Genomic DNA, 26,960 nt, shown 5'->3' with positions numbered 1-26,960 from the left:
TCAACAGTGTTCAGGGTGGGAGACAGTACAGATATAAACTGGTATCAGTGTTCAGGTTGGAAGACAGTTCAGATATAAACTGGTATCAGTGTTCAGGTTGGAAGACAGTACAGATATAAACTGGTATCAGTGTTCAGGTTGGAAGACAGTACAGATATAAACTGGTATCAACAGTGTTCAGGTTGGAAGACAGTACAGATATAAACTGGTATCAACAGTGTTCAGGTTGGAAGACAGTACAGATATAAACTGGTATCAACAGTGTTCAGGTTGGAAGACAGTTCAGATATAAACTGGTATCAACAGTGTTCAGGTTGGAAGACAGTACAGATATAAACTGGTATCAGTGTTCAGGTTGGAAGACAGTACAGATATAAACTGGTATCAACAGTGTTCAGGTTGGAAGACAGTACAGATATAAACTGGTATCAACAGTGTTCAGGTTGGAAGACAGTACAGATATAAACTGGTATCAGTGTTCAGGTTGGAAGACAGTTCAGATATAAACTGGTATCAACAGTGTTCAGGTTGGAAGACAGTACAGATATAAACTGGTATCAACAGTGTTCAGGTTGGAAGACAGTACAGATATAAACTGGTATCAGTGTTCAGGTTGGAAGACAGTACAGATATAACCTGGTATCAGTGTTCAGGTTGGAAGACAGTACAGATATAAACTGGTATCAACAGTGTTCAGGTTGGAAGACAGTTCAGATATAAACTGGTATCAGTGTTCAGGTTGGAAGACAGTTCAGATATAAACTGGTATCAGTGTTCAGGTTGGAAGACAGTACAGATATAAACTGGTATCAACAGTGTTCAGGTTGGAAGACAGTACAGATATAAACTGGTATCAACAGTGTTCAGGTTGGAAGACAGTACAGATATAAACTGGTATCAACAGTGTTCAGGATGGAAGACAGTACAGATATAAACTGGTATCAACAGTGTTCAGGTTGGAAGACAGTACAGATATAAACTGGTATCAGTGTTCAGGTTGGAAGACAGTTGATATAAACTGGTATCAGTGTTCAGGTTGGAAGACAGTACAGATATAAACTGGTATCAGTGTTCAGGTTGGAAGACAGTACAGATATAACCTGGTATCAACAGTGTTCAGGTTGGAAGACAGTACAGATATAAACTGGTATCAGTGTTCAGGTTGGAAGACAGTACAGATATAAACTGGTATCAACAGTGTTCAGGTTGGAAGACAGTTCAGATATAAACTGGTATCAACAGTGTTCAGGTTGGAAGACAGAACAGATATAAACTGGTATCAACAGTGTTCAGGTTGGAAGACAGTTCAGATATAAACTGGTATCAGTGTTCAGGTTGGAAGACAGTACAGATATAAACTGGTATCAGTGTTCAGGTTGGAAGACAGTACAGATATAACCTGGTATCAACAGTGTTCAGGTTGGAAGACAGTACAGATATAAACTGGTATCAGTGTTCAGGTTGGAAGACAGTACAGATATAAACTGGTATCAACAGTGTTCAGGTTGGAAGACAGTACAGATATAAACTGGTATCAGTGTTCAGGTTGGAAGACAGTACAGATATAACCTGGTATCAACAGTGTTCAGGTTGGAAGACAGTACAGATATAAACTGGTATCAACAGTGTTCAGGTTGGAAGACAGTACAGATATAAACTGGTATCAGTGTTCAGGTTGGAAGACAGTACAGATATAACCTGGTATCAACAGTGTTCAGGTTGGAAGACAGTACAGATATAAACTGGTATCAACAGTGTTCAGGTTGGAAGACAGTTCAGATATAAACTGGTATCAGATATAAACTGGTATCAGTGTTCAGGTTGGAAGACAGTACAGATATAACCTGGTATCAACAGTGTTCAGGTTGGAAGACAGTACAGATATAACCTGGTATCAACAGTGTTCAGGTTGGAAGACAGTACAGATATAAACTGGTATCAGTGTTCAGGTTGGAAGACAGTACAGATATAAACTGGTATCAACAGTGTTCAGGTTGGAAGACAGTTCAGATATAAACTGGTATCAGTGTTCAGGTTGGAAGACAGTACAGATATAAACTGGTATCAGTGTTCAGGTTGGAAGACAGTACAGATATAAACTGGTATCAGTGTTCAGGTTGGAAGACAGTACAGATATAACCTGGTATCAACAGTGTTCAGGTTGGAAGACAGTACAGATATAAACTGGTATCAACAGTGTTCAGGTTGGAAGACAGTTCAGATATAAACTGGTATCAACAGTGTTCAGGTTGGAAGACAGTTCAGATATAAACTGGTATCAGTGTTCAGGTTGGAAGACAGTTCAGATATAAACTGGTATCAGTGTTCAGGTTGGAAGACAGTACAGATATAAACTGGTATCAGTGTTCAGGTTGGAAGACAGTACAGATATAAACTGGTATCAGTGTTGGTATCAACAGTGTTCAGTTGGAAGACAGTACAGATATAAACTGGTATCAACAGTGTTCAGGTTGGAAGACAGTTCAGATATAAACTGGTATCAGTGTTCAGGTTGGAAGACAGTACAGATATAAACTGGTATCAACAGTGTTCAGGTTGGAAGACAGTACAGATATAACCTGGTATCAGTGTTCAGGTTGGAAGACAGTACAGATATAAACTGGTATCAGTGTTCAGGTTGGAAGACAGTACAGATATAAACTGGTATCAGTGTTCAGGTTGGAAGACAGTACAGATATAAACTGGTATCAGTGTTCAGGTTGGAAGACAGTACAGATATAAACTGGTATCAACAGTGTTCAGGTTGGAAAATTATTGGGTAGTTTGGTTCATCAAGCTGACCCCCAGTCTTCATGGAGGAGATTACTGAGTAGTTGGCCCCCGCGATATGTAACTGTTTAGGGAAGTTTGTAACCAATATACACAGGCAGTTAGGAAAGCAAAGGCTAGCCTTTTCAACCAGAAATGTGCATCCTGTAGCATAAACTACAAAACGTTCTGGGACACTGTAAAGTCCATGGAGAATAAGAGCACCTCCTTCCAGCTGCCCACTGCTCTGAGGCTAGGAAACACTGTCACGATAAATCTACGATAATCGAGATTTTCAATAAGCATTTTTCTACGGCTGGCCATGCTGTCCACCTGGCTACCCCTACACCAGTCAACAGCTCTGCACCCCGCACAGCAACTTTCCCAAGCCTCCCCCATTTCTCCTTCACTCATTTCTCCTTCACAATCTGGACCCTCTCTTTCTAAAATTATCCACCGCAATTGTTGCAACCCCTATTACAAGCCTGTTCAACCTCTTTCGTATCATCTGAGATCCCTAAAGATTGGAAAGCTGCCACGGTCATCCCCCTCTTCAAAGGGGGAGACACTTTAGACCCAAACTGTTACAGACCTGTATCCATCCTACCCTGCCAAGTTAACAAACAGATCACTGACCATTTCGAATCCCACCGTACCTTCTCCGCTATGCAATTTGGCGTCAGAGTTGGTCATGGGTGCACCTCAGCCACGCTCAAGGACCTAAACGACATCATAACCTAACCGCCATCGATAAGAGACATTACTGTACAGCAGTATTCATCGACCTGGCCAAGGCTTTCGACTCTGTCAATCACCACATCCTCATCAGCAGACTCGACAGGCTTGGTTTCTCAAATGATTGCCTCGCCTGGTTCACCAACTACTTCTTAGACAGAGTTCAGTGTGTCAAATTGGAAGGCCTGTTGTCCGGACCTTTGTCAGTCTCTATGGTGGTGCCACAGGGTTCAATTCTCGGGCCGACTCTTTTCTCTGTATACATCAATGATGTCGCTCTTGCTGCTGGTGATTCTCTGACCCACCTCTACGTAGACGACACCATTCTGTATACTTCGGTCCCCTCCCTGGACACTGTGTTAACTAACCTCCAGGCGAGCTTCAATGCCATACAACTCTCCTTCCGTGGCCTCCAACTGCTCTTAAATGTAAGTAAAACTAAATGCATGCTCTTCAACCGATCGCTGCCCGCACCCGCCCGCCCGCCCGACTAGCATCACTACTCTGGATGGTTCCGACCTAGAATATGTGGACAACTACAAATACCTAGGTGTCTGGTCCGTATGGGAGTTGCAGCGAGGAGACAAGACTATAACTACCAATTGGAAACCATGAAATTGGGGAGAAAGAAACAACAAGATCAATGATTTGTAAATGAAACCTGTTTTAACAACTCAGTGTGGTGATTCATGCTATTAATGAATGACTCTAGTTGACAATGTCTGTCAACTTCAATGGTGTTTATTCATGAATATATACAATCATATGTTTACACACTAGAGAGATTCTACATTGTTGCTCCAGGGTGTCTTACTGAACATGACCCTGATTACAGTGAAACATCATGTGTTTGACACAGGGACCACATGACACAGGGACCACCTGACACAGGGACCACATGACACAGGGACCACATGACACAGGGACCACATGACACAGGGACCACCTGACACAGGGACCACCTGACACAGGGACCACATGACACAGGGACCACATGACACAGGGACCACATGACACAGGGACCACATGACACAGGGACCACCTGACACAGGGACCACCTGACACAGGGACCACCTGACACAGGGACCACCTGACACAGGGACCACATGACACAGGGACCACATGACACAGGGACCACCTGACACAGGGACCACCTGACACAGGGACCACCTGACACAGGGACCACATGACACAGGGACCACCTGACACAGGGACCACCTGACACAGGGACCACATGACACAGGGACCACATGATACAGGGACCACCTGACACAGGGACCACCTGACACAGGGACCACCTGACACAGGGACCACATGACACAGGGACCACATGACACAGGGACCACATGACACAGGGACCACATGACACAGGGACCACATGACACAGGGACACTGAGGTGTCATCATGAACCCTAAACCCTGGATAGAGGGGCTCAGTGAATGTGGAGGTGAATGTGATCAGGTGGGTCAGTGTGTCAGAGGAGGCTCTATAGAAGGACAGAGTGCCGGCTGGCCAGTCCAGATACACTCCTACTCTGTGGGAGCTGGAGGGGCGGACGTCTATGGTAGTGTCATTATTATTGTGACAGGCAATATAACTGTAGTCAGAGCAGTCCAGACTCCAGGACTTGTCATTGTATCCAAGACCACAGTCCTCAACCCTTCCTCTCCTGTTGATTCCTTTATATGTCACTCCTATATCAGACCTTCTCCCACTCCATTCTCCCTCCCAGTAACAGCGCCCAGTCAGACCCTCTCTACAAAGCACCTGTCTATAGCCCTCAAATCTCTCTGGGTGATCAGGATACGGCTGCTCCTCTCTCCTCCATGTCACCTTTCTGTTCTCCTCAGACAGAGAGAGGCGTCTGTTTACTGTGTTTAGGTCCAGTGTGAGATCACAGACATCTGATGGATGAAACCAGACACAATATTAGAAATCATCATCATTCACATTAGAATGTTAACTCACTTTTCACTAATTCATTTAATGTAGATGTTTCTAGGTATCAAAAGGAGAAGTTAAGGTAACTTGACATTTACATTTAAGTCATTTAGCAGACGCTCTTATCCAGAGCGACTTACAAATTGGTGCATTCACCTTATGACATCCAGTGGAACAGTCACTTTACAATAGTGCATCTAAATCTTAAAGGGGGGTGAGAGGGAATACTTATCCTATCCTAGGTATTCCTTAAAGAGGTGGGGTTTCAGGTGTCTCCGGAAGGTGGTGATTGACTCCGCTGTCCTGGCGTCGTGAGGGAGTTTGTTCCACCATTGGGGGGCCAGAGCAGCGAACAGTTTTGACTGGGCTGAGCGGGAGCTGTACTTCCTCAGTGGTAGGGAGGCGAGCAGGCCAGAGGTGGATGAACGCAGTGCCCTTGTTTGGGTGTAGGGCCTGATCAGAGCCTGGAGGTACTGAGGTGCCGTTCCCCTCACAGCTCCGTAGGCAAGCACCATGGTCTTGTAGCGGATGCGAGCTTCAACTGGAAGCCAGTGGAGAGAACGGAGGAGCGGGGTGACGTGAGAGAACTTGGGAAGGTTGAACACCAGACGGGCTGCGGCATTCTGGATGAGTTGAAGGGGTTTAATGGCACAGGCAGGGAGCCCAGCCAACAGCGAGTTGCAGTAATCCAGACGGGAGATGACAAGTGCCTGGATTAGGACCTGCGCCGCTTCCTGTGTGAGGCAGGGTCGTACTCTGCGGATGTTGTAGAGCATGAACCTACAGGAGCGGGCCACCGCCTTGATGTTGGTTGAGAACGACAGGGTGTTGTCCAGGATCACACCAAGGTTCTTAGCGCTCTGGGAGGAGGACACAATGGAGTTGTCAACCGTGATGGCGAGATCATGGAACGGGCAGTCCTTCCCCGGGAGGAAGAGCAGCTCCGTCTTGCCGAGGTTCAGCTTGAGGTGGTGATCCGTCATACACACTGATATGTCTGCCAGACATGCAGAGATGCGATTCGTCACCTGGTCATCAGAAGGGGGAAAGGAGAAGATTAGTTGTGTGTCGTCTGCATAGCAATGATAGGAGAGACCATGTGAGGTTATGACAGAGCCAAGTGACTTGGTGTATAGCGAGAATAGGAGAGGGCCTAGAACAGAGCCCTGGGGGACACCAGTGGTGAGAGCGCGTGGTGAGGAGACAGATTCTCGCCACGCCACCTGGTAGGAGCGACCTGTCAGGTAGGACGCAATCCATGCGTGGGCCGCGCCGGAGATGCCCAACTCGGAGAGGGTGGAGAGGAGGATCTGATGGTTCACAGTATCGAAGGCAGCCGATAGATCTAGAAGGATGAGAGCAGAGGAGAGAGAGTTAGCTTTAGCAGTGCGGAGCGCCTCCGTGATACAGAGGAGAGCAGTCTCAGTTGAATGACTAGTCTTGAAACCTGACTGATTTGGATCAAGAAGGTCATTCAGAGAGAGATAGCGGGAGAGCTGGCCAAGGACGGCACGTTCAAGAGTTTTGGAGAGAAAAGAAAGAAGGGATACTGGTCTGTAATTGTTGACATCGGAGGGATTGAGTGTAGGTTTTTTCAGAAGGGGTGCAACTCTCGCTCTCTTGAAGACGGAAGGGACGTAGCCAGCGGTCAGGGATGAGTTGATGAGCGAGGTGAGGTAAGGGAGAAGGTCTCCGGAAATGGTCTGGAGAAGAGGGGAGGGGATAGGGTCAAGCGGGCAGGTTGTTGGGCGGCCGGCCGTCACAAGACGCGAGATTTCATCTGGAGAGAGAGGGGAGAAAGAGGTCAGAGCACAGGGTAGGGCAGTGTGAGCAGAACCAGCGGTGTCGTTTGACTTAGCAAACGAGGATCGGATGTCGTCGACCTTCTTTTCAAAATGGTTGACGAAGTCGTCTGCGGAGAGGGAGGAGGGGGGGGGAGGGGGAGGAGGATTCAGGAGGGAGGAGAAGGTGGCAAAGAGCTTCCTAGGGTTGGAGGCAGATGCTTGGAATTTAGCGTGGTAGAAAGTGGCTTTAGCAGCAGAGACAGAGGAGGAAAATGTAGAGAGGAGGGAGTGAAAGGATGCCAGGTCCGCAGGAAGGCGAGTTTTCCTCCATTTCCGCTCGGCTGCCCGGAGCCCTGTTCTGTGAGCTCGCAATGAGTCATCGAGCCACGGAGCGGGAGGGGAGGACCGAGCCGGCCTGGAGGATAGGGGACATAGAGAGTCAAAGGATGCAGAGAGGGTGGAGAGGAGGGTTGAGGAGGCAGAATCAGGAGATAGGTTGGAGAAGGTTTGAGCGGAGGGAAGAGATGATAGGATGGAAGAGGAGAGAGTAGCGGGGGAGAGAGAGCGAAGGTTGGGACGGCGCGATACCATCCGAGTAGGGGCAGTGTGGGAGGTGTTGGATGAGAGCGAGAGGGAAAAGGATACAAGGTAGTGGTCGGAGACTTGGAGGGGAGTTGCAATGAGGTTAGTGGAAGAACAGCATCTAGTAAAGATGAGGTCGAGCGTATTGCCTGCCTTTTGAGTAGGGGGGGAAGGTGAGAGGGTGAGGTCAAAAGAGGAGAGGAGTGGAAAGAAGGAGGCAGAGAGGAAAGAGTCAAAGGTAGACGTGGGGAGGTTAAAGTCGCCCAGAACTGTGAGAGGTGAGCCGTCCTCAGGAAAGGAGCTTATCAAGGCATCAAGCTCATTGATGAACTCTCCGAGGGAACCTGGAGGGCGATAAATGATAAGGATGTTAAGCTTGAAAGGGCTGGTAACTGTGACAGCATGGAATTCAAAGGAGGCGATAGACAGATGGGTAAGGGGAGAAAGAGAGAATGACCACTTGGGAGAGATGAGGATCCCGGTGCCACCACCCCGCTGACCAGAAGCTCTCGGGGTGTGCGAGAACACGTGGGCGGACGAAGAGAGTACAGTATGTTATACTGTATGGTAATATAAAAACACACTTATTCCCATTAATTACACACACAGACACACACACACACACTTACAAAACAACTCTTTGTAAATGTTGGTGTCCCTGATTTCTGCTTCTGTAGAACTACAGCTGATATTTAACATGACCAAGTCAGTAATGATGGTCTTTGACTTTGACTTAACTTGAATTAAGACTTATTCTTAGTCATATTCTTCACAGCAGTCAACACTCACATTTTCTAAGCCCAGGTTTCATTCTGTTCTCTCCACCATGTTCCACACTGTAGCGGTAAGCAGAAGAACAGACAGTCATTGAGATACACCTGCTCTCTCTCTCTCACACACACACACACACACACACACACACACACACACACACACACACACACACACACACACACACACACACACACACACACACACACACACACACACACACACACACACACACACACACACACACACACACACACACACACACACACACACACACACACACACACACACACACACACACACACAACTTCGTCCAAGGGGTGGTAAGAATGTTTGTCTTAACTAGCCTGATAAGTCAAACATGTCTGATATGAACATTGACATAAAACCTCTACATACTTGAGTTTCTCCAGTCTGCAGTGTGGATCCTCCAGTCCAGCAGAGAGCAGTCTGACTCCTGGGTGATTGTAGCTCAGGTCCAGCTCTCTCAGGTGTGAGGGGTTTGACCTCAGAGCTGAGACCAGAGAAGCACAGCCTTCCTCTGTGACTAGACAGCCTGACAGCCTGCAAAGAGTCAAATCATATTAAAATCACACTGCTATTCTTTTGGTGGTGAAAATAGCTGCAGTAAATAAAAAAATATTTGTAACTTATTTTGTACATAATGTATCTTATGACTAAACTTTCAAGGAGAGAGACTCTAAGCGTATAAGAAATCCTGCTATGCCCTCCGACTAACCATCAAACAGGCAAAGCGTCAATACAGGACTAAGATCGAGTCGTACTACACCGGTTCTGACGCTCGTCGGATGTGGCAGGGCTTGCAAACCATTAGACTACAAAGGGAAGCATAGCTGAGAACTGCACAGTGACACGAGCCTACCAGATGAGCTAAAGTACTTCTATGCTCACTTCGAGGCAAATAACACTGAAATATGCATGAGAGCACCAGCTGTTCTGGAAGACTGTGTGATCACGTTCTCCTCAGCCGATGTGAGTAAGACCTTTAAACAGGTCAACATTCACAAGGCCATAGGGCCAGACGGATTACCAGGACGTGTACTGCGAGCATGTGCTGACCAACTGGCAAGTGTCTTCACTGACATTTTCAACCTCTCCCTGTCCGAGTCTGTAATACCAACATGTTTTAAGCAGACCACCATAGTCCCTGTGCCCAAGAACACTAAGGTAACCTGCCTAAATGACTACCGACCCGTAGCACTCACATCTGTAGCCATGGAGTGCTTTAAAAGGCTGGTAATGGCTCACATCAACATCATTATCCCAGAAACCCTAGACCCACTCCACTTTGCATACCCGTCCTAACAGATCCACAAATCTCTATTGCACTCCACACTGCCCTTTCCCACCTGGACAAAAGGAACACCAATGAAAATGCTAGACACAATATTAGAAATCATCATCATTCACATTGGAATGTTAACTCACTTTTCACTAATTCATTTAATGTAGATGTTTCTAGGTATCAAAAGGAGAAGTTAAGGTAACTTGAGATTTGTTAAAGCCGATGGTAAAAAATGGAGACTGGTCCATGACTTAAGAGCTGTAAATGACATAGCTCAGGATTGTCCTGCTGAACTCCCAAACCCTCACACGCTGTAAATGACATAGCTCAGGATTGTCCTGCTGAAGTCCCAAACCCTCACACGCTGTTGACCAATGTTCCCCCGGATGCCAAATACTTTACGGTTATTGACCTATGTGGAGCGTTTTTTAGTGTACCCCTGGCAGAGGAGTGCAGACATTTGTTTGCGTTTAGGTATAGGGGTAAAACTCTGTCTTATACTAGAACGCCACAAGGCTTTAAGCACAGTCCGCATTTTTTCAATCAGATATTGAGAGCTGATTTGGAGGAATTAATATTAGATGGCACACTGATTCAATATGTGGATGACCTGTTGATCTGTGCCTCAACTTTGGAACAATGTCATTCAGACTCACTAAAAGTACTGCAGCAACTAGCTGAGGGGGGGACACAAAGTCTCTAGAACAAAACTACAGTACTGCCAACCTCAAGTTGAGTATTTAGGAAGAACAATAGCTCATGGGACTAAAGCCATAGCTCCAGGACAGTTAGAAGGTATTAGTAAAGCACCTTTGCCACAAACAGTAGCTCAGATGATGACCTTTTTGGGAATGACAGGGTTCAGTTCAGATTGGATAGAAGAGGATGTAGTCAAAACAGCTCCCCTGAGAGAAATAATGAAAGAAGCTGGACAGCTTAATCTAAGAGCAAGACTAGATTGGAACACTGATGCGTTGGTTGCTTTCGAAGACTGAGATGCAAACAGCACCAGCTCTAGCAACCCCAGATTACACCAAACCATTCCTGTTATACGTAGCAAACAGGTGCAACAACTATGCAGCAGCTGTTCTTATGCAAGAAACATGTAGCGGTAGGAAGAAACAACCTATTGCCTATTACAGCTCTAAACTAGATCCGGTAGCCCAGGGATACCCACCGTGTTATCAAGGATTGGCAGCGTTGAATTATGCATATGACAAAGTGTCAACGATAACCATGGGGTACCCCGTGATTATCAGCACTCATCATAAAATAGTGGAGTTGATAGAGCAGGGAAAATTCGTGTTAACTAATGCAAGGACGATGGATTATATGGGCTTGCTCATGTATCCAGACGTTCTCATTAAAAGATGTAGCACTGTGAATCCAGCAGAAAGGATGCCATTTGATTTTGAAGGAGAAGCACACGATTGTGTAGCCGAGGCATTAACATTTACCAAATTACGCCCTGATTTAGAATCAATTCCGTTAATAGATCAAGAGGGAGATAATCTGGAAAGTTACTTTGTAGATGGTTCTTGCTTTAAAGATTATACAGGTACTCATGCAGGGTTTGCGGTAGTCAAGCAAGAGGGGAAAGCCTTCACTGAGGAAATATTAGAACATTGTGCTCAACCTTGCTCGGCCCAGCTAGCTGAATTACAGGCTCTGACTGCAGCATGTGTGCTAGGAAGAGGTAAAACGGTTAATATCTATACTGATTCCGCTTACGCACATGGCGTATGTCATTTGTTTGGTGCAGTTTGGAAACAGAGAGGATTTAAAAAGAGCGATGAAACTCCCATCCAACATCAAGCACACATTGTTAAATTAATGACAGCATTAATGTACCCTTGGAAACTAGCAATAATCAAATGTCAAGCGCACAAAAAAGGCAATGATTTTGTAATTAGGGGCAATAATGCAGCAGATGAAGCTGCCAAAAAAGCATCCAAATGTATTGTCCCAATTCTCATTGCACCATTGATGGACATGGTTGCTATTGCACCTATTACATCTCCTGCTGAGCTAATTCAAATTCAGGATCAGGCTGGAATAACTGAACAAAATACCTGGCTACAGACGAGGGCCTCTGTTGATAGACATGGGATATGGAGAATAATAATAATAATAATATAATAATATATGCCATTTAGCAGACGCTTTTATCCAAAGCGACTTACAGTCATGTGTGCATACATTCTACGTATGGGTGGTCCCGGGGATCGAACCCACTACCCTGGCGTTACAAGCGCCATGCTCTACCAACTGAGCTACAGAAGGACCGTGATGGTGCCATATTAGCCACCACCACTCTCCTAATGCTACTGATTAATGATGCACATGATATTGATCATTGTGCAAGGGGGGAGGTGATAAGAAAAATCAAAAAACAAGGTTTTTGGTCACCTTATCTACAGGCAACAGTAGATGAGATTTTGTCAAAATGTGAAATATGTGCAGAAAACAACATACGTAAAGGTTTAACTACGCCTACAGGTCGCATACCGGTTCCAGAAGGCCTGTTTAGACACATCGTGATGGACTATGTAGACATGATAAAACCTATACGGGGTAAAAGGTACATGTTAGTTATCATAGACAGGTTCAGTAGATGGGTAGAAGCAATACCATCGGTGGATCAGGGGTCAGGAACAGTGATAAAATTCTTATCAACAGAAGTAATTCCCAGGTTTGGGATTCCGTCCGAAATTAGCTCAGACAATGGTTCAGCGTTTATACAAAAAGTTGTAAAAACAATAATACAGCAGCTAAGGATGAAACAAAGGTTGGGATGTGTCTATCATCCCCAATCGCAGGGGATGGTTGAAAGAGTTAACGGGACCCTGAAAAACAAGATAACAAAGATCTGTGGATCTACAGGACTCAATTGGGTGGATGCTTTGCCGCTTGCACTAATGAGTTGTCGCATGGAACTAACAGAAACACGCACCTCTCGCCGCATGAAATGCTTACGGGTCGACCCATGCCAATACCAATGTTAGGAGGACTGTATAAAGGTCCCTCCTTAGATATATTGCAAAGTGAATTGAAATCGTATGTGATGTATCTAACCAAAATACACAAAGCCATATACTTACAGGAGATGATGCACGCACTCACGATCAAGATAAATGATAAAAGCAGGAAGAGACGAGAGGAACCTGTCGAACGAGGTAAAAAGACAGGATTTTTTGACAGGTTTAAATTTTATGTTCTGCCACAACTTCTAACAGAACCAGGGGAACAGAGGACAGTTTCGGTATGGAAGAAGAAACCCCCACCAGAGGAGCCACTCTGTGGATGGACGCATCATATAACAAAGGGAGAAGCTGTTTGGGACCCCAAAGGGTGTGACCTGAGAGTAACCAAATATGAGGAAGGCTGGGAGTTTAGCATAAATGAGATAACACCAGCAGAGGGTGAAGAATTTGTAATTGAAATAGCAAGAACAGGACTAAGTGAAGGGAACAGTATGAAATATGTCAAATTGGGTCCTGTGCCAGCACCTGAACGAGAACAGCTGGTGACAACCAAAGCAACGATAACAACGGTGGCAGCTGCTGTAACGACCACAGCAACTACCACTAAGATGACATCAACTGCTCTTACCAAGCAGACCACGGTAACCACAAAGAAACCTGACAGATCAGAGACAAAAGGATTCTTTAAGGAGATTTGGAACTTTTGACAAACTCTAATGACCTACCTCAAGACAAAGACATTGCAAAGATGACAGACCTAGACATATCAGACTCAGAACCACTCAAGGACACCACACAGGAAGAAGAGGTGAAATACGAATGGTACAAAAATGTGGTACAAATGGGCGAAGTATACGGCAAACAAACAGAATTGTATTTTGTGTAGTAAATCACCTTTGTCGGATCTCATAATAGTTCCTGAACCAGCATCATTTAAAAACTGTGTGAATTGGAAAAATTATCATTGTACCAAGACAAAGTATTCTATTCCCTTGTGTGACATAGAATGTAGGATTGCTAAGGGGATCACTAGAGGCAGAACCATATTAAATGAGACTGGGTTGGGAGACAAGGATTGTGCTGTCTATAACATTAGAACTGAATTAAATGGACCTCAGTTAGACAGAATTACTGTGGTTAAAGGAAAATATGAATGTTTTTACAGCCATAACACCGAAGGTATTGATGTAGGAAACACCACTGTAGAATGTGATACTATTTGGGTACTAGAGACTGCAGGGGTTCGTAGAAATAAAGATCAAGGGTTGATAATGCATAGAAAAGGGGTGTGTGGTACAATAACTCAGGTTGCGCCATCTCTTATTATGCTAAAACATCAGGACAGAGGTGTTGATAGTTTCTGGATGTGTGGAAATAACAAACTGTTGAATGTACTGCCAGATGGATGGACGGGTCTTTGTACCTTAGTTAGAGCAATTCAAAAGGTAACCATTATTGAATCACCCCATGATGACTATGTTAACTCTAGAGTTAAGAGGGCGTATGAGAAAGACACTGAGGTATACCTTGATGCAATTGGACAGCCTAGAGAGGTACCTCGGGAGTTCAAGGCAAGAGATGAAGTTAAATCTGGATTTGAATCTATATTTTTGTGGATAACACCAAATAAGAACTTAGAGTGGATTAATTATATGTACTATAACCAACAGAGATTCATTAACTATACTGACTCGGCTCTAACGGCGTTGGGGGAACAGGTACAGGCTACCAGTAAAATGTCTTGGCAAAATAGACATGCTCTCAATTGGCTTTTGGCAGAGAAGGGTGGAGTTTGTGTTATGTTCGGGGATGATTGTTGCACCTTTATTCCTAATAACACTGCGCCTAATGGATCCTTTGCAATCGCTATGGCTAAACTTAAAGGGTTACGAGCAGAGGTTAAGGCAAATGCTGGGGTTGACTCTCATGTTTGGGATTGGTTAGACCTAGCATTGGGAAAATGGGGAGCTATGTTTGCTAGGATGGCCATTATGCTGGTTGGAGGGTTATTGGCTCTGGGTATTGTGTTCTGTTGTGTTTTACCCTTGATAAAATCATTTGTGGTCCAGACAACGGTTAAACAGATGTCTGTAAGAAGAGCTGACCCTCCGGTGATAGTTAATCCTGTGCCGGGTAGCCCAGGCCACTATACTGATAGAAATGGACAGTCATGCAATGCGGTCGGTGGACCCCTTGACTGCCCCTTCGGTAATCCAAACTGCCTGTATGGAGTGGTCCCTGGAGGTGGTTACGCTTGCCATGGTTTTCCTAAAGATGGTCTACCTGTAGATGCTGTCTTCCCAAATTCTGAGGAATGTCTACTGGCACATGTCCACAAAAAGTGTCATTTGCGCAGTAAGTGCAAGTGGTGCACAAAATATAAAGTGGAGGGCCATGATCATCACGATGACCCCCTGTTTTGCACAAAATGTCAAAGAGGAACATTAACAGTAACATTTGTAGGGATGAGGATTGTACTCCTATGTCAGGATTTAGTATATCTATTTTTGCTCACGGCCTTGTGTTTTTGTATGTTTGGTTGAAATTTTTAGATAGGTATATCAATGAATATATCTGGTTTCAGGCAAGGCTATGTACCTACATGCTCATGCTTCATCAAAATGTAATATATTATTTTTATTATTTCTATACCGAATTAGATATTTTACTCTTATGAATTACTAGAGATGTTTGGTCTAGTTAGGTTTTCTTTAATGTTTCTAATTGGATCTTTTACTCCTATTTAGTATTAATAATTTGGAGATGTTTGGGTCAGTTGGTTTATATGCTTTACTCTGCTTTTGTATTTTATTGTCCATCATAGGTATTCTCATTCACCATCCTAGATTCATATTTGTATTAGTATGGGGCTAATTAGCCCCAGAGGAGGGATTTGTGGGAGTAAATGAGACACATAGATAACACATAGGTGTATAGGACAGCTGAACATTAAAAACAGACCACACAAAGAGAAGGCGGCACATAGGCGCCTAGGACAACTGGACACACTAAAGATAGAGGAGACACATAGTCTGCTGATCCTGATAAGGACACACATAACAAAGAACGCATTAAGCTAAATACAGGGCCAAAGCATAGGTCTATAGAATAGATGGACGTATATTATTTTTAGGACAAGCAAGGGTCTTGCCACCATTATAATCTAACTGAAAGCAGATATGGGCGTTATTGGGCGTAAACAAGCAGGAAGCCTGAACTAAAAAGATAATGGTGGCAGGAGAATTAGGGGAAGTATGTTTATTTGCACATGGGTTGGACCCATATGCTATATGTGGATAAAGACAGGAGCCGGGGCTCTGGGAAGCGGTGTGTATACTTTGTTAATACTTTGTATTAAAAGCCTATTTGATTTCACAAGTTCTTGTAAGTGTTATATTTGAACCGATTTTCCACGACATGAGTAGGTGCAGACCTAACATAATCGCATGGTGTGCTTTCGTCGTAAAGCCTTTTTGAAATCGGACACTGTGGTGGGATTAACTTCTTCGAGATAGGGGGCGGTCTTTTAATTTTTGGATAAAAAACGTTCCCGTTTTAAACAAGATATTTTGTCACGAAAAGATGCTTGACTATGCATGTAATTGACAGCTTTGGAAAGAAATAACTAGTTTCCAAAACTGCAAAGATATTGTCTGTGAGTGCCCCAGAACTAATGCTACAGGCGAAACCAAGATCAAGTTTCATACAGGAAATGCCCCAGATTCTGAAGGCGCTGTGTTTCAATGTCTCCTTGTATGGCTGTGAATGAGCCAGCAATGAGCCTGCCCTTTCTGTCGTTTCCCCAAGATGTCTGCAGCATTGTGACGTATTTGTAGGCATATCATTGGAAGATTGACCATAAGAGACTATATTTACCAGGTGTCCGCCCAGTGTCCTGCGTCAAAATTATTGCGTAATCTCTTGGTCCATCCATTTCTTCAGAGGAGAAACTGCCACGAATGATTTATCATCGATAGATATGTGAAAAACACCTTAAGGATTGATTCTAAACAATGTTTGCCATGTTTCCGTCGATATTATGGAGTTAATTTGGAAAAAACAGTTTGCGTTGTAATGACTTAATTTTCGGGTTTTTTCTTACCCAAACGTGATGAAGAAAACAGAGCGATTTGTCTACACAAATAATATTTTTGTAAAAACTGAACATTTGCTATCCAACTGAGAGTCTCCTCATTGAAAACATCTGAAGTTCTTCAAAGATAAATGATTTTATTTGAATGCTTTTCTTGTTTTTGTGAAAATGTTGTCTGCTGAATGCTAGGCTAAATGCTATGCTAGGCTATCAATACTGTTACACAAATGCTTGTTTAGCCTTGGTTCAAAAGCATATATTGAAAATCTGAGATGACAGTGTTGTTAACAAAAGGCTAAGCTTGAGAGCTAATATATTTATTTCATTTCATTTGCGATTTTCATGAATAGTTAACGTTGCGTTATGCTAATGAGCTGCGGGGATAATTACACTCCTGGATACAGGTTTTTTTCGTAGCTAAACGTGATGAACAAAACGGAGCGATTTGTCCTACACAAATAATATTTTTGGAAGAACGGAACATTTGCTATCTAACTGAGAGTCTCCTCATTGAAAACATCTGAAGTTCTTCAAAGGTAAATTATTTTATTTGAATGCTTTTCTTGTTTTTGTGAAAATGTTGCATGCTGAATGCTAGGCTAAATGCTATGCTAGGCTCTTACACAAATGCTTGTTTAGCTATGGTTCAAAAGTATATTTTGAAAATCTGAGATGACAGTGTTGTTAACAAAAGGCTAAGCTTGAGAGCAAATATATTTATTTAATTTCATTTGCGATTTTCATGAATAGTTAACGTTGCGTTATGGTAATGAGCTTGAGGCTGTATTCACGATCCCGGATCCGGGATGGCTAGAATCAATTAGCTTTAAAATGGCATATAATACTTGTATGTTTTAGTAATTTAAATTATGAGATTTCTGTTGTTTGAATTTGGCACCCTTTCACTGGATGTTGGTCAGGTGGGACGTTAGAGTCCCACGTACCCTAGAGAGGTAATCAAGTTGTTTTACAGACCTGGCATCCGTCTCGGGTCCTTTTCCAAGACGATGTTACATCTCTCTCTTAACTAGCTCAACTCTGCACTTGCCTGTGCTAGTAATACACTGTGCTAACATTAGCCTAGACTGAACCACAGAAAATAACAGTTTCAAACAATTGTAAAAACCATCTTCTTCCAGACAGAATAGTTCCTGTAGATTCAGTCTCATCACCAATCTGTTGTTATGTTTTGTTGGTTTCATAACCACGTCTGTATAACAATTCAATAATGATGAGACGGGAGACAGGAATCAGTTCAACCATTTATCTGGAACGTGATCATCTCAACACATACAAACCCCCATGATGCTCTGCGGCACAACCCCAATACACAACAAATACATCATACATAAGTAAAATGGACAGTAAACGAAACTCAGAGGACTTTAAATGTTCCGTTCTAGAAAGTAGGACCATGGGACAGGGTCAGAAAGGTCAGTATGTTTGATGCCTGGTTACAGAGGTGACATAACAAGCATGAGGTCCATTATAACACAGTAAAGTAGGACCATGGGACAGGGTCAGAAAGGTCATTATAACACAGTGAAGTAGGACCATGGGACAGGGTCTGAAAGGTCAGTATGTTTGATAACTGGTTACAGAGGTGACATAACAAGCATAAGGTCCATTATAACACAGTAAAGTAGGGCCATGGGACAGGGTCAGAAAGGTCAGTATGTTTGATACCTGGTTACAGAGGTGACATAACAAGCATAAGTTCCCTCATAACACAGTGAAGTAGACGTGGGTGTGTGTCCTGTATGTGTGTGTCCTGTGTGTGTGTGCATGTGTGTGTCTATGTCCAGTGTGTGTGTGTGTGTGTGTGTGTGTTTCCAGCGTGTGTGTGTGTGTGTGTGTCCAGCGTGTGTGTGTGTCCAGCGTGTGTGTGTGTGTCCAGAGTGTGAGTGTGTCCGGTGTGTGTGTCCAGAGTGTGTGTGTGTGTGTGTCCAGAGTGTGTGTGTGTGTGTGTGTGTGTGTGTGTGCGTGTGTGTGTGTGTGTGTCCAGCGTGTGTGTGTCCAGAGTGTGAGTGTGTCCGGTGTGTGTGTCCAGAGTGTGTGTGTGTGTGTGTCCAGAGTGTGTGTGTGTGTCCAGAGTGTGTGCGTGTGTGTGTGTGTCCAGCGTGTGTGTGCGTGTCCAGCGTGTGTGTGCGTGTCCAGCGTGTGTGTCCAGCGTGTGTGTGTCCAGTGTGTGTGTGTGTGTGCGCGTGTGTGCCCAGTGTGTGTGTGTCCAGTGTGTGTTTGTGTGTGTCCAAAGTGTGTGTGTGTGTGTGTGTATTTACAGGGACACTGAGGAGTCATCACCCCAAACCCCGAACCCTGGGTAGAGGGGCTCAGTGAATGTGGAGGTGAATGTGATCAGGTGGGTCAGTGTGTCAGAGGAGGCTCTATAGAAGGACAGAGTGCCGGCTGGCCAGTCCAGATACACTCCTACTCTGTGGGATCTGGAGGACGGGACGTCTATGGTAGTGGGATTATTATTGTGACAGGCAATGTAACTGTTGTCAGAGCAGAACAGATTCCAGGACTTGTCATTCCATCCAAGCCAACAGTCATCCCCTCCTCTCCTGTTGATTCCTTTATATGTCACTCCTATATCAGCCCCTCCCCCACTCCACTCTACCTCCCAGTAACAGCGCCCAGTCAGACCCTCTCTACACAGCACCTGTTTACAGACCTCAAATCTCTCTGGGTGATCAGGATACGGCTGCTCCTCTCTCCTCCATGTCACCTTTCTGTTCTCCTCAGACAGAGAGAGGCGTCTGTTTACTGTGTTTGGGTCCAGTGTGAGATCACAGACATCTGATGGATGAAACCAGACACAATATTAGAAATCATCATCATTCACATTAGAATGTTAACTCACTTTTCACTAATTAATTTAATGTAGATGTTTCTAGGTATCAAAAGGAGAAGTTAATGTAACTTGAGACTTGTTGAATGATCATATGTTATACTGTATGGTAATATAAAACACACTTATTCCCATTAATTACACACACACACACACACACACACACACACACACACACACACACACACACACACACACACACACACACACACACACACCACACACACACACACACACACACACACACACACACACACACACACACACACACACACACACACACACACACACACACACACACACAGTCAAATCAACTCTTTGTAAACTTTGGTGTCCCTGATTTCTGCTTCTGTAGAACTACAGCTGATATTTAATATGACCAAGTCAGTAATGATGATGGTCTTTGACTTTGACTTAACTTGAATTAAGACTTATTCTTAGTCATATTCTTCACAGCAGTCAACACTCACATTTTCTAAGTCCAGGTTTCATTCTGTTCTCTCCACCATGTTCCACACTGTAGCGGTAAGCAGAAGAACAGACAGTCATTGAGGGATACACCTGAACATATACACACACACACACACACACACACACACACACACACACACACACACACACACACACACACACACACACACACACACACACACACACACACACACACACACACACACACACACACACACACACACGCACACTGGACACACACACAGGGTCAATCATTGGTACGAATGTCCTGTGTGTATGTGTGTGTTCATTGTGTGTGTGTTTGTGTCCAGTGTGCGTGTCTAGTTTGTGTTTCCTTTGTGTGTGAGTCCAGTGTGTCAGTATCTAACTTTGTCCAAGTGGTGGTCAGAATGTTTGTCTTAACTAGCCTGATAAGTCAAACATGTCTGATATGAACATTGACATAAACCCTCTTCATACTTGAGTTTCTCCATTCTGCAGTGTGGATCCTCCAGTCCAGCAGAGAGCAGTCTGACTCCTGAGTCTCCTGGGTGATTGTAGCTCAGGTCCAGCTCTCTCAGGTGTGAGGGGTTTGCCTCAGAGCTGAGACCAGAGAAGCACAGCCTTCCTCTGTGACTCGACAGCCTGACAGCCTGCAAAGAGTCAAATCATATTAAAATCACACTGCTATTCTTTGGTGGTGAAAATAGTGGCAGTATATTTTTTCAACATATGGAACCTTCCATATCTATTCGTAAATGTACGTATCATCATTAAAAATGACAAATGATCAAATCATTACATGAGGATAGAAACATGTATAGTACAAATATTATAGTAGACTAACCAGACCAGTTTAAAAAGCAGTATCAGTCAGAAGACAGACAGTGAGGTATCAGATTTAGATTGTATTGAGTATACAGTCCACATCATATCTATTTAGACAGTGAGGTATCAAAATTGTATTGAGTATACAGTCCACATCATATCTATTTAGACAGTGAGGTATCAGATTTAGATTGTATTGAGTATACAGTCCACACCATATCTATTTAGACAGTGAGGTATCAGATTTAGATTGTATTGAGTATACAGTCCACACCATATCTATTTAGACAGTGAGGTATCAGATTTAGATTGTATTGAGTATACAGTCCACACCATATCTATTTAGACAGTGAGGTATCAGATTTAGATTGTATTGAGTATACAGTCCACACCATATCTATTTAGACAGTGAGGTATCAGATTTAGATTGTATTGAGTACAGTCCACACCATATCTATTTAGACAGTGAGGTATCAGATTTAGATTGTATTGAGTATACAGTCCACACCATATCTATTTAGACAGTGAGGTATCAGATTTAGATTGTATTGAGTATACAGTCCACACCATATCTATGTCTTCGGCTGTGACTAGACAGCCTGACAGCCTGCAAAGAGTCAAATCATATTATGATGGAGGTGAAATGGAGGTGAAAATAGTGGCAGTATATTTTTTCAAAATGTTTAGATACATCACCTTTCAAATAAATTCAAATTCTGTCATCATGAATGAATCATGAATAACAATTAATTTTAGAATATTTTAATACATATCTGTTTCAACCTTTAGAAATGAAACTTTATGAATCTAGTCCCATTTGAAGTATTTAAAGACATAACAATTCACTTTTATAATTAGTCAAAAGTTCTTTTATAATTTGCTCCCAAATTCCTTGAACACAATGAACATCAAGCCTGAGAAAAATCATGAAATATCATGAATAATAATGAGTGAGAAAGTTACAGAGGCTACAACAAAACATGCTAACCTCTCACCATTACAAATAACAGACTACAACAACACATGCTAATCTCTCACCATTACCAATAAGAGAGGCTACAACAAAACATGCTAACCTCTCACCATTACAAATAACAGACTACAACAACACATGCTAATCTCTCACCATTACCAATAAGAGAGGCTACAACAAAACATGCTAACCTCTCACCATTACCAATAACAGAGGCTACAACAACACATGCTAACCTCTCACCATTACCAATAACAGAGGCTACAACAAAACATGCTAACCTCTCACCATTACCAATAACAGAGACTACAACAAAACATGCTAACCTCTCACCATTACCAATAACAGAGGCTACAACAAAACATGCTAACCTCTCACCATTACCAATAACAGAGGCTACAACAAAACATGCTAACCTCTCACCATTACCAATAACAGAGACTACAACAAAACATGCTAACCTCTCACCATTACCAATAACAGAGGCTACAACAAAACATGCTAACCTCTCACCATTACCAATAACAGAGGCTACAACAAAACATGCTAACCTCTCACCATTACCAATAACAGAGACTACAACAAAACATGCTAACCTCTCACCATTACCAATAACAGAGGCTACAACAAAACATGCTAACCTCTCACCATTACCAATAACAGAGGCTACAACAAAACATGCTAACCTCTCACCATTACCAATAACAGAGGCTACAACAAAACATGCTAACCTCTCACCATTACCAATAACAGAGAATACAACAAAACATGCTAACCTCTCACCATTACCAATAACAGAGGCTACAACAAAACATGCTAACCTCTCACCATTACCAATAAGAGATTCTACAACAAAACATGCTAACCTCTCACCATTACCAATAACAGAGACTACAACAAAACATGCTAACCTCTCACCATTACCAATAACAGAGACTACAACAAAACATGCTAACCTCTCACCATTACCAATAACAGAGGCTACAACAAAACATGCTAACCTCTCACCATTACCAATAACAGAGGCTACAACAAAACATGCTAACCTCTCACCATTACCAATAACAGAGATTACAACAAAGCATGCTAACCTCTCACCATTACCAATAACAGAGGCTACAACAAAGCATGCTAACCTCTCACCATTACCAATAACAGAGGCTACAACAAAACATGCTAACCTCTCACCATTACCAATAACAGAGGCTACAACAAAGCATGCTAACCTCTCACCATTACCAATAACAGAGGCTACAACAAAACATGCTAACCTCTCACCATTACCAATAACAGAGACCACAACAAAACATACTAACCTCTCACCATTACCAATAACAGAGACAACAACAAAACATACTAACCTCTCACCATTACCAATAACAGAGACAACAACAAAACATACTAACCTCTCACCATTACCAATAACAGAAACTACAACAAAACATGCTAACCTCTCACCATTACCAATAACAGAGACTATTATTATTATTATTACAACAACAAAACATACTAACCTCTCACCATTACCAATAACAGAGACTACAACAAAACATGCTAACCTCTCACCATTACCAATAACAGAGACTACAACAAAGCATGCTAACCTCTCACCATTACCAATAACAGAGGCTACAACAAAGCATGCTAACCTCTCACCATTACCAATAACAGAGGCTACAACAAAACATGCTAACCTCTCACCATTACCAATAACAGAGGCTACAACAGTACATACTAACCTCTCACCATTACCAATAACAGAGACTACAACACAACATGCTAACCTCTCACCATTACCAATAACAGAGACTACTATTACCAATAAAAGGGGAGATTAGCATTTATACTGATATTTGTGCCTCTATAACTTCGGACCCTCTATTTCTGAAACTATCCGCTGCCATTGTCGCAACCCCTATTACCAGCCTGTTCAACCTCTCTTTCATATCGTCTGAGATCCCCAAGGATTGGAAAGCTGCCGCAGTCATCCCCCTCTTCAAAGGGGGAGACACCCTGGACCCAAACTGTTACAGACATATATCCATCCTGCCCTGCCTATCTAAGGTCTTCGAAAGCCAAGTCAATCTGGTTTCCGAGCCGGTCACGGGTGCACCTCAGACATGCTCAAGGTCACAAATGATATAATAACTGGCATCTATAAAAGACAGTACTGTGCAGCTGTCTTCATCGACCTTGCCAAGGCTTTCGACTCTGTCAATCACCATATTCTTATCGGCAGACTCAGTAGCCTCGGTTTTTCTGATGACTGCCTTGCCTGGTTCACCAACTACTTTGCAGACAGAGTTCAGTGTGCTGTCCGGTCCTCTGGTAGTCTCTATGGGGGTGCCACATGGTTCAATTCTCGGGCAGACTCTTTTCTCTGTATATATCAATGATGTTACTCTTGCTGCGGGCGATACCCCGATCCACCTCTAAGCAGACGACACCATTCTGTATACTTCTGGCCCGTCCTTGGACACTGTGCTATCTAACCTCCAAACGAGCTTCAATGCCATACAACACTCCTTCCGTGGCCTCCAACTGCTCTTAAACGCTAGTAAAACCAAATGCATGCTTTTCAACCGCTCGCTGCCTGCACCTGCACGCCCGACTAGCATCACCACCCTGGATGTTTCCGACCTAGAATATGTAGACATCTATAAGTACCTAGGTGTCTGGCTAGACTGTAAACTCTCCTTCCAGACTCATATCAAACATCTCCAATCTAAAATCAAAACTAGAATCGACTTTCTATTCCGCAACAAAGCCTCCTTCACTCACGCCGCCAAACTTACCCTAGTAAAACTGACTATCCTACCGATCCTCGACTTCGGCGATGTCATCTACAAAATTGCTTCCAACACTCTACTCAGCAAACTGGATGCAGTTTATCACAGTGCCACCCGTTTTGTCACTAAAGCACCTTATACCACCCACCACTGCGACTTGTATGCTCTAGTCGGCTGGCCCTCGCTACATATTCGTCGCCAGACCCATTGGCTCCAGGTCATCTACAAGTCCATGCTAAGTAAAGCTCCGCCTTATCTCAGTTCACTGGTCTTGATGGCAACACCCATCCGTAGCACGCGCTCCAGCAGGTGTATCTCACTGATCATCCCTAAAGCCAACACCTCATTTGGCCGCCTTTCGTTCCAGTTCTCTGCTGCCTGTGACTGGAACGAATTGCAAAAATCGCTGAAGTTGGAGACTTTTATCTCCCTCACCAACTTCAAACATCTGCTATCTGAGCAGCTAACCGATCGCTGCAGCTGTACATAGTCTATCGGTAAATAGCCCACCCAATTTTACCTACCTCATCCCCGTACTGTTTATATTTATTTACTTTTCTGCTCTTTTGCACACCAATATCTATACCTGCACATGACCATCTGATTATTTATCACTCCAGTGTTAATCTGCAAAATTGTAATTATTCGCCTACCTCCTCATGCCTTTTGCACACAATGTATATAGACTCCTCTACTGTGTTATTGACTTGTTAATTGTTTACTCCATGTGTAACTCTGTGTTGTCTGTTCACACTGCTATGCTTTATCTTGGCCAGGTCGCAGTTGCAAATGAGAACTTGTTCTCAACTAGCCTACCTGGTTAAATAAAGATGAAATAAAAAATAAAAATAAAATAAATTAATCATTTTTCACTATTCATACCTAAACGGTAAAATATATGTATGAATTCCCTCAAATAAAAGGTGACATTCTGTACTGTCTCCTAATATGAAACATTATATCTCAAATTCAAAATGCTGGAGCAAAGCACCACATTTAAAACTGTAATCTTCACTGTCCAAACACATATGGTGTGGACTATGTGTGCCTGGTAAACACATGTGGATCTGGTGAACAGTTATCACTTGTTGACCAACTACAGGAATACTGACCTCAGAGTCTCCAGTTTACAGTGGGGATTCCCCAGTCCAGCAGAGAGCAGCCTCACTCCTGAATCCTTCAGGTCATTGTTACTCAGATCCAGCTCTCTGAGGTGTGAGGGGTTTGAACTGAGAACTGAGGCCAACTCTTTACAGGATGTGTTTCTGAGTTTACAGCCAGTGAGTCTGAAACACAGAAGACATACAATGACAGACAGGTTGTATTAAAATGTTACACTTAGCTTTCCCTGCTTACACTGTTACCAGACCACAAATAACGTGTTGGGTTTGACCTCAGAGCTGAGACCAGAGAAGCACAGCCTTCCTCTGTGAGTCCACAGCCTGACAGTCTGCAGAGTCAAATCATATTAAAATCACACTGCTATTCTTTGGAGGTGAAGAATGGAACAGTATATCTTTTTTTAATGTTCAGATATATCAGTGTCCTGAAACCTGCCATATCTATTCATTTATGAATGTATCATTATTATAAATGACACATTTTCCAAGTATTGCTTGTAGATAGAAACATGCATATTAACAAATATTTGAGTAAAAGCAGTATCAGTCAAAAGACAGACAGTGAGGAATCAGATTTAAATTGTATTGAGTATACAGTCCACACCATATCTATTTAGACAGTGAGGTATCAGATTTAGATTGTATTGAGTATACAGTCTACACCATATCTATTTAGACTGTGAGGTATCAGATTTAGATTGTATTGAGTATACAGTCCACACCATATCTATTTAGACAGTGAGGTATCAGATTTAGATTGTATTGAGTATACAGTCCACAACATATCTATTTAGACAGTGAGGTATCAGATTTAGATTGTATTGAGTATACAGTCCACACCATATCTATTTAGACAGTGAGGTATCAGATTTAGATTGTATTGAGTATACAGTCCACAACATATCTATTTAGACAGTGAGGTTTCAGATTTAGATTGTATTGAGTATACAGTCCACACCATATCTATTTAGACAGTGAGGTG

At 43.1% G+C, this 26,960-nt stretch overlaps 1 protein-coding gene and 1 long non-coding RNA gene across 2 annotated transcripts; both read right to left on the bottom strand.

The window, feature by feature from the left end:
- Window positions 1-4,346: 4,346 nt before the first annotated feature.
- LOC124026543 (stonustoxin subunit beta-like) lies at window positions 4,347-20,855 on the bottom strand. The gene is made up of 5 exons (XM_046339458.1): window positions 20,748-20,855; window positions 8,602-8,648; window positions 4,680-5,409; window positions 4,472-4,594; window positions 4,347-4,386 (listed from the first exon to the last, which is right to left on the bottom strand). The coding sequence occupies exons 1-5, from the start codon at window positions 20,759-20,761 to the stop codon at window positions 4,347-4,349; spliced, it is 954 nt and encodes a 317-aa protein (XP_046195414.1). The 5' UTR covers window positions 20,762-20,855.
- A 7-nt stretch (window positions 20,856-20,862) lies between these two features.
- LOC124026544 lies at window positions 20,863-26,566 on the bottom strand. The gene is made up of 3 exons (XR_006837290.1): window positions 26,251-26,566; window positions 25,970-26,086; window positions 20,863-20,920 (listed from the first exon to the last, which is right to left on the bottom strand). It is a non-coding gene; the product is annotated as an uncharacterized LOC124026544 (long non-coding RNA).
- Between the last annotated feature and the right edge of the window lie 394 nt (window positions 26,567-26,960).

This window comes from Oncorhynchus gorbuscha, unplaced genomic scaffold (assembly GCF_021184085.1).
Source record: "Oncorhynchus gorbuscha isolate QuinsamMale2020 ecotype Even-year unplaced genomic scaffold, OgorEven_v1.0 Un_scaffold_2755, whole genome shotgun sequence".
NCBI classification, from domain to species: domain Eukaryota; kingdom Metazoa; phylum Chordata; class Actinopteri; order Salmoniformes; family Salmonidae; genus Oncorhynchus; species Oncorhynchus gorbuscha.
This window is presented reverse-complemented; position numbering and strand designations above follow the sequence as displayed.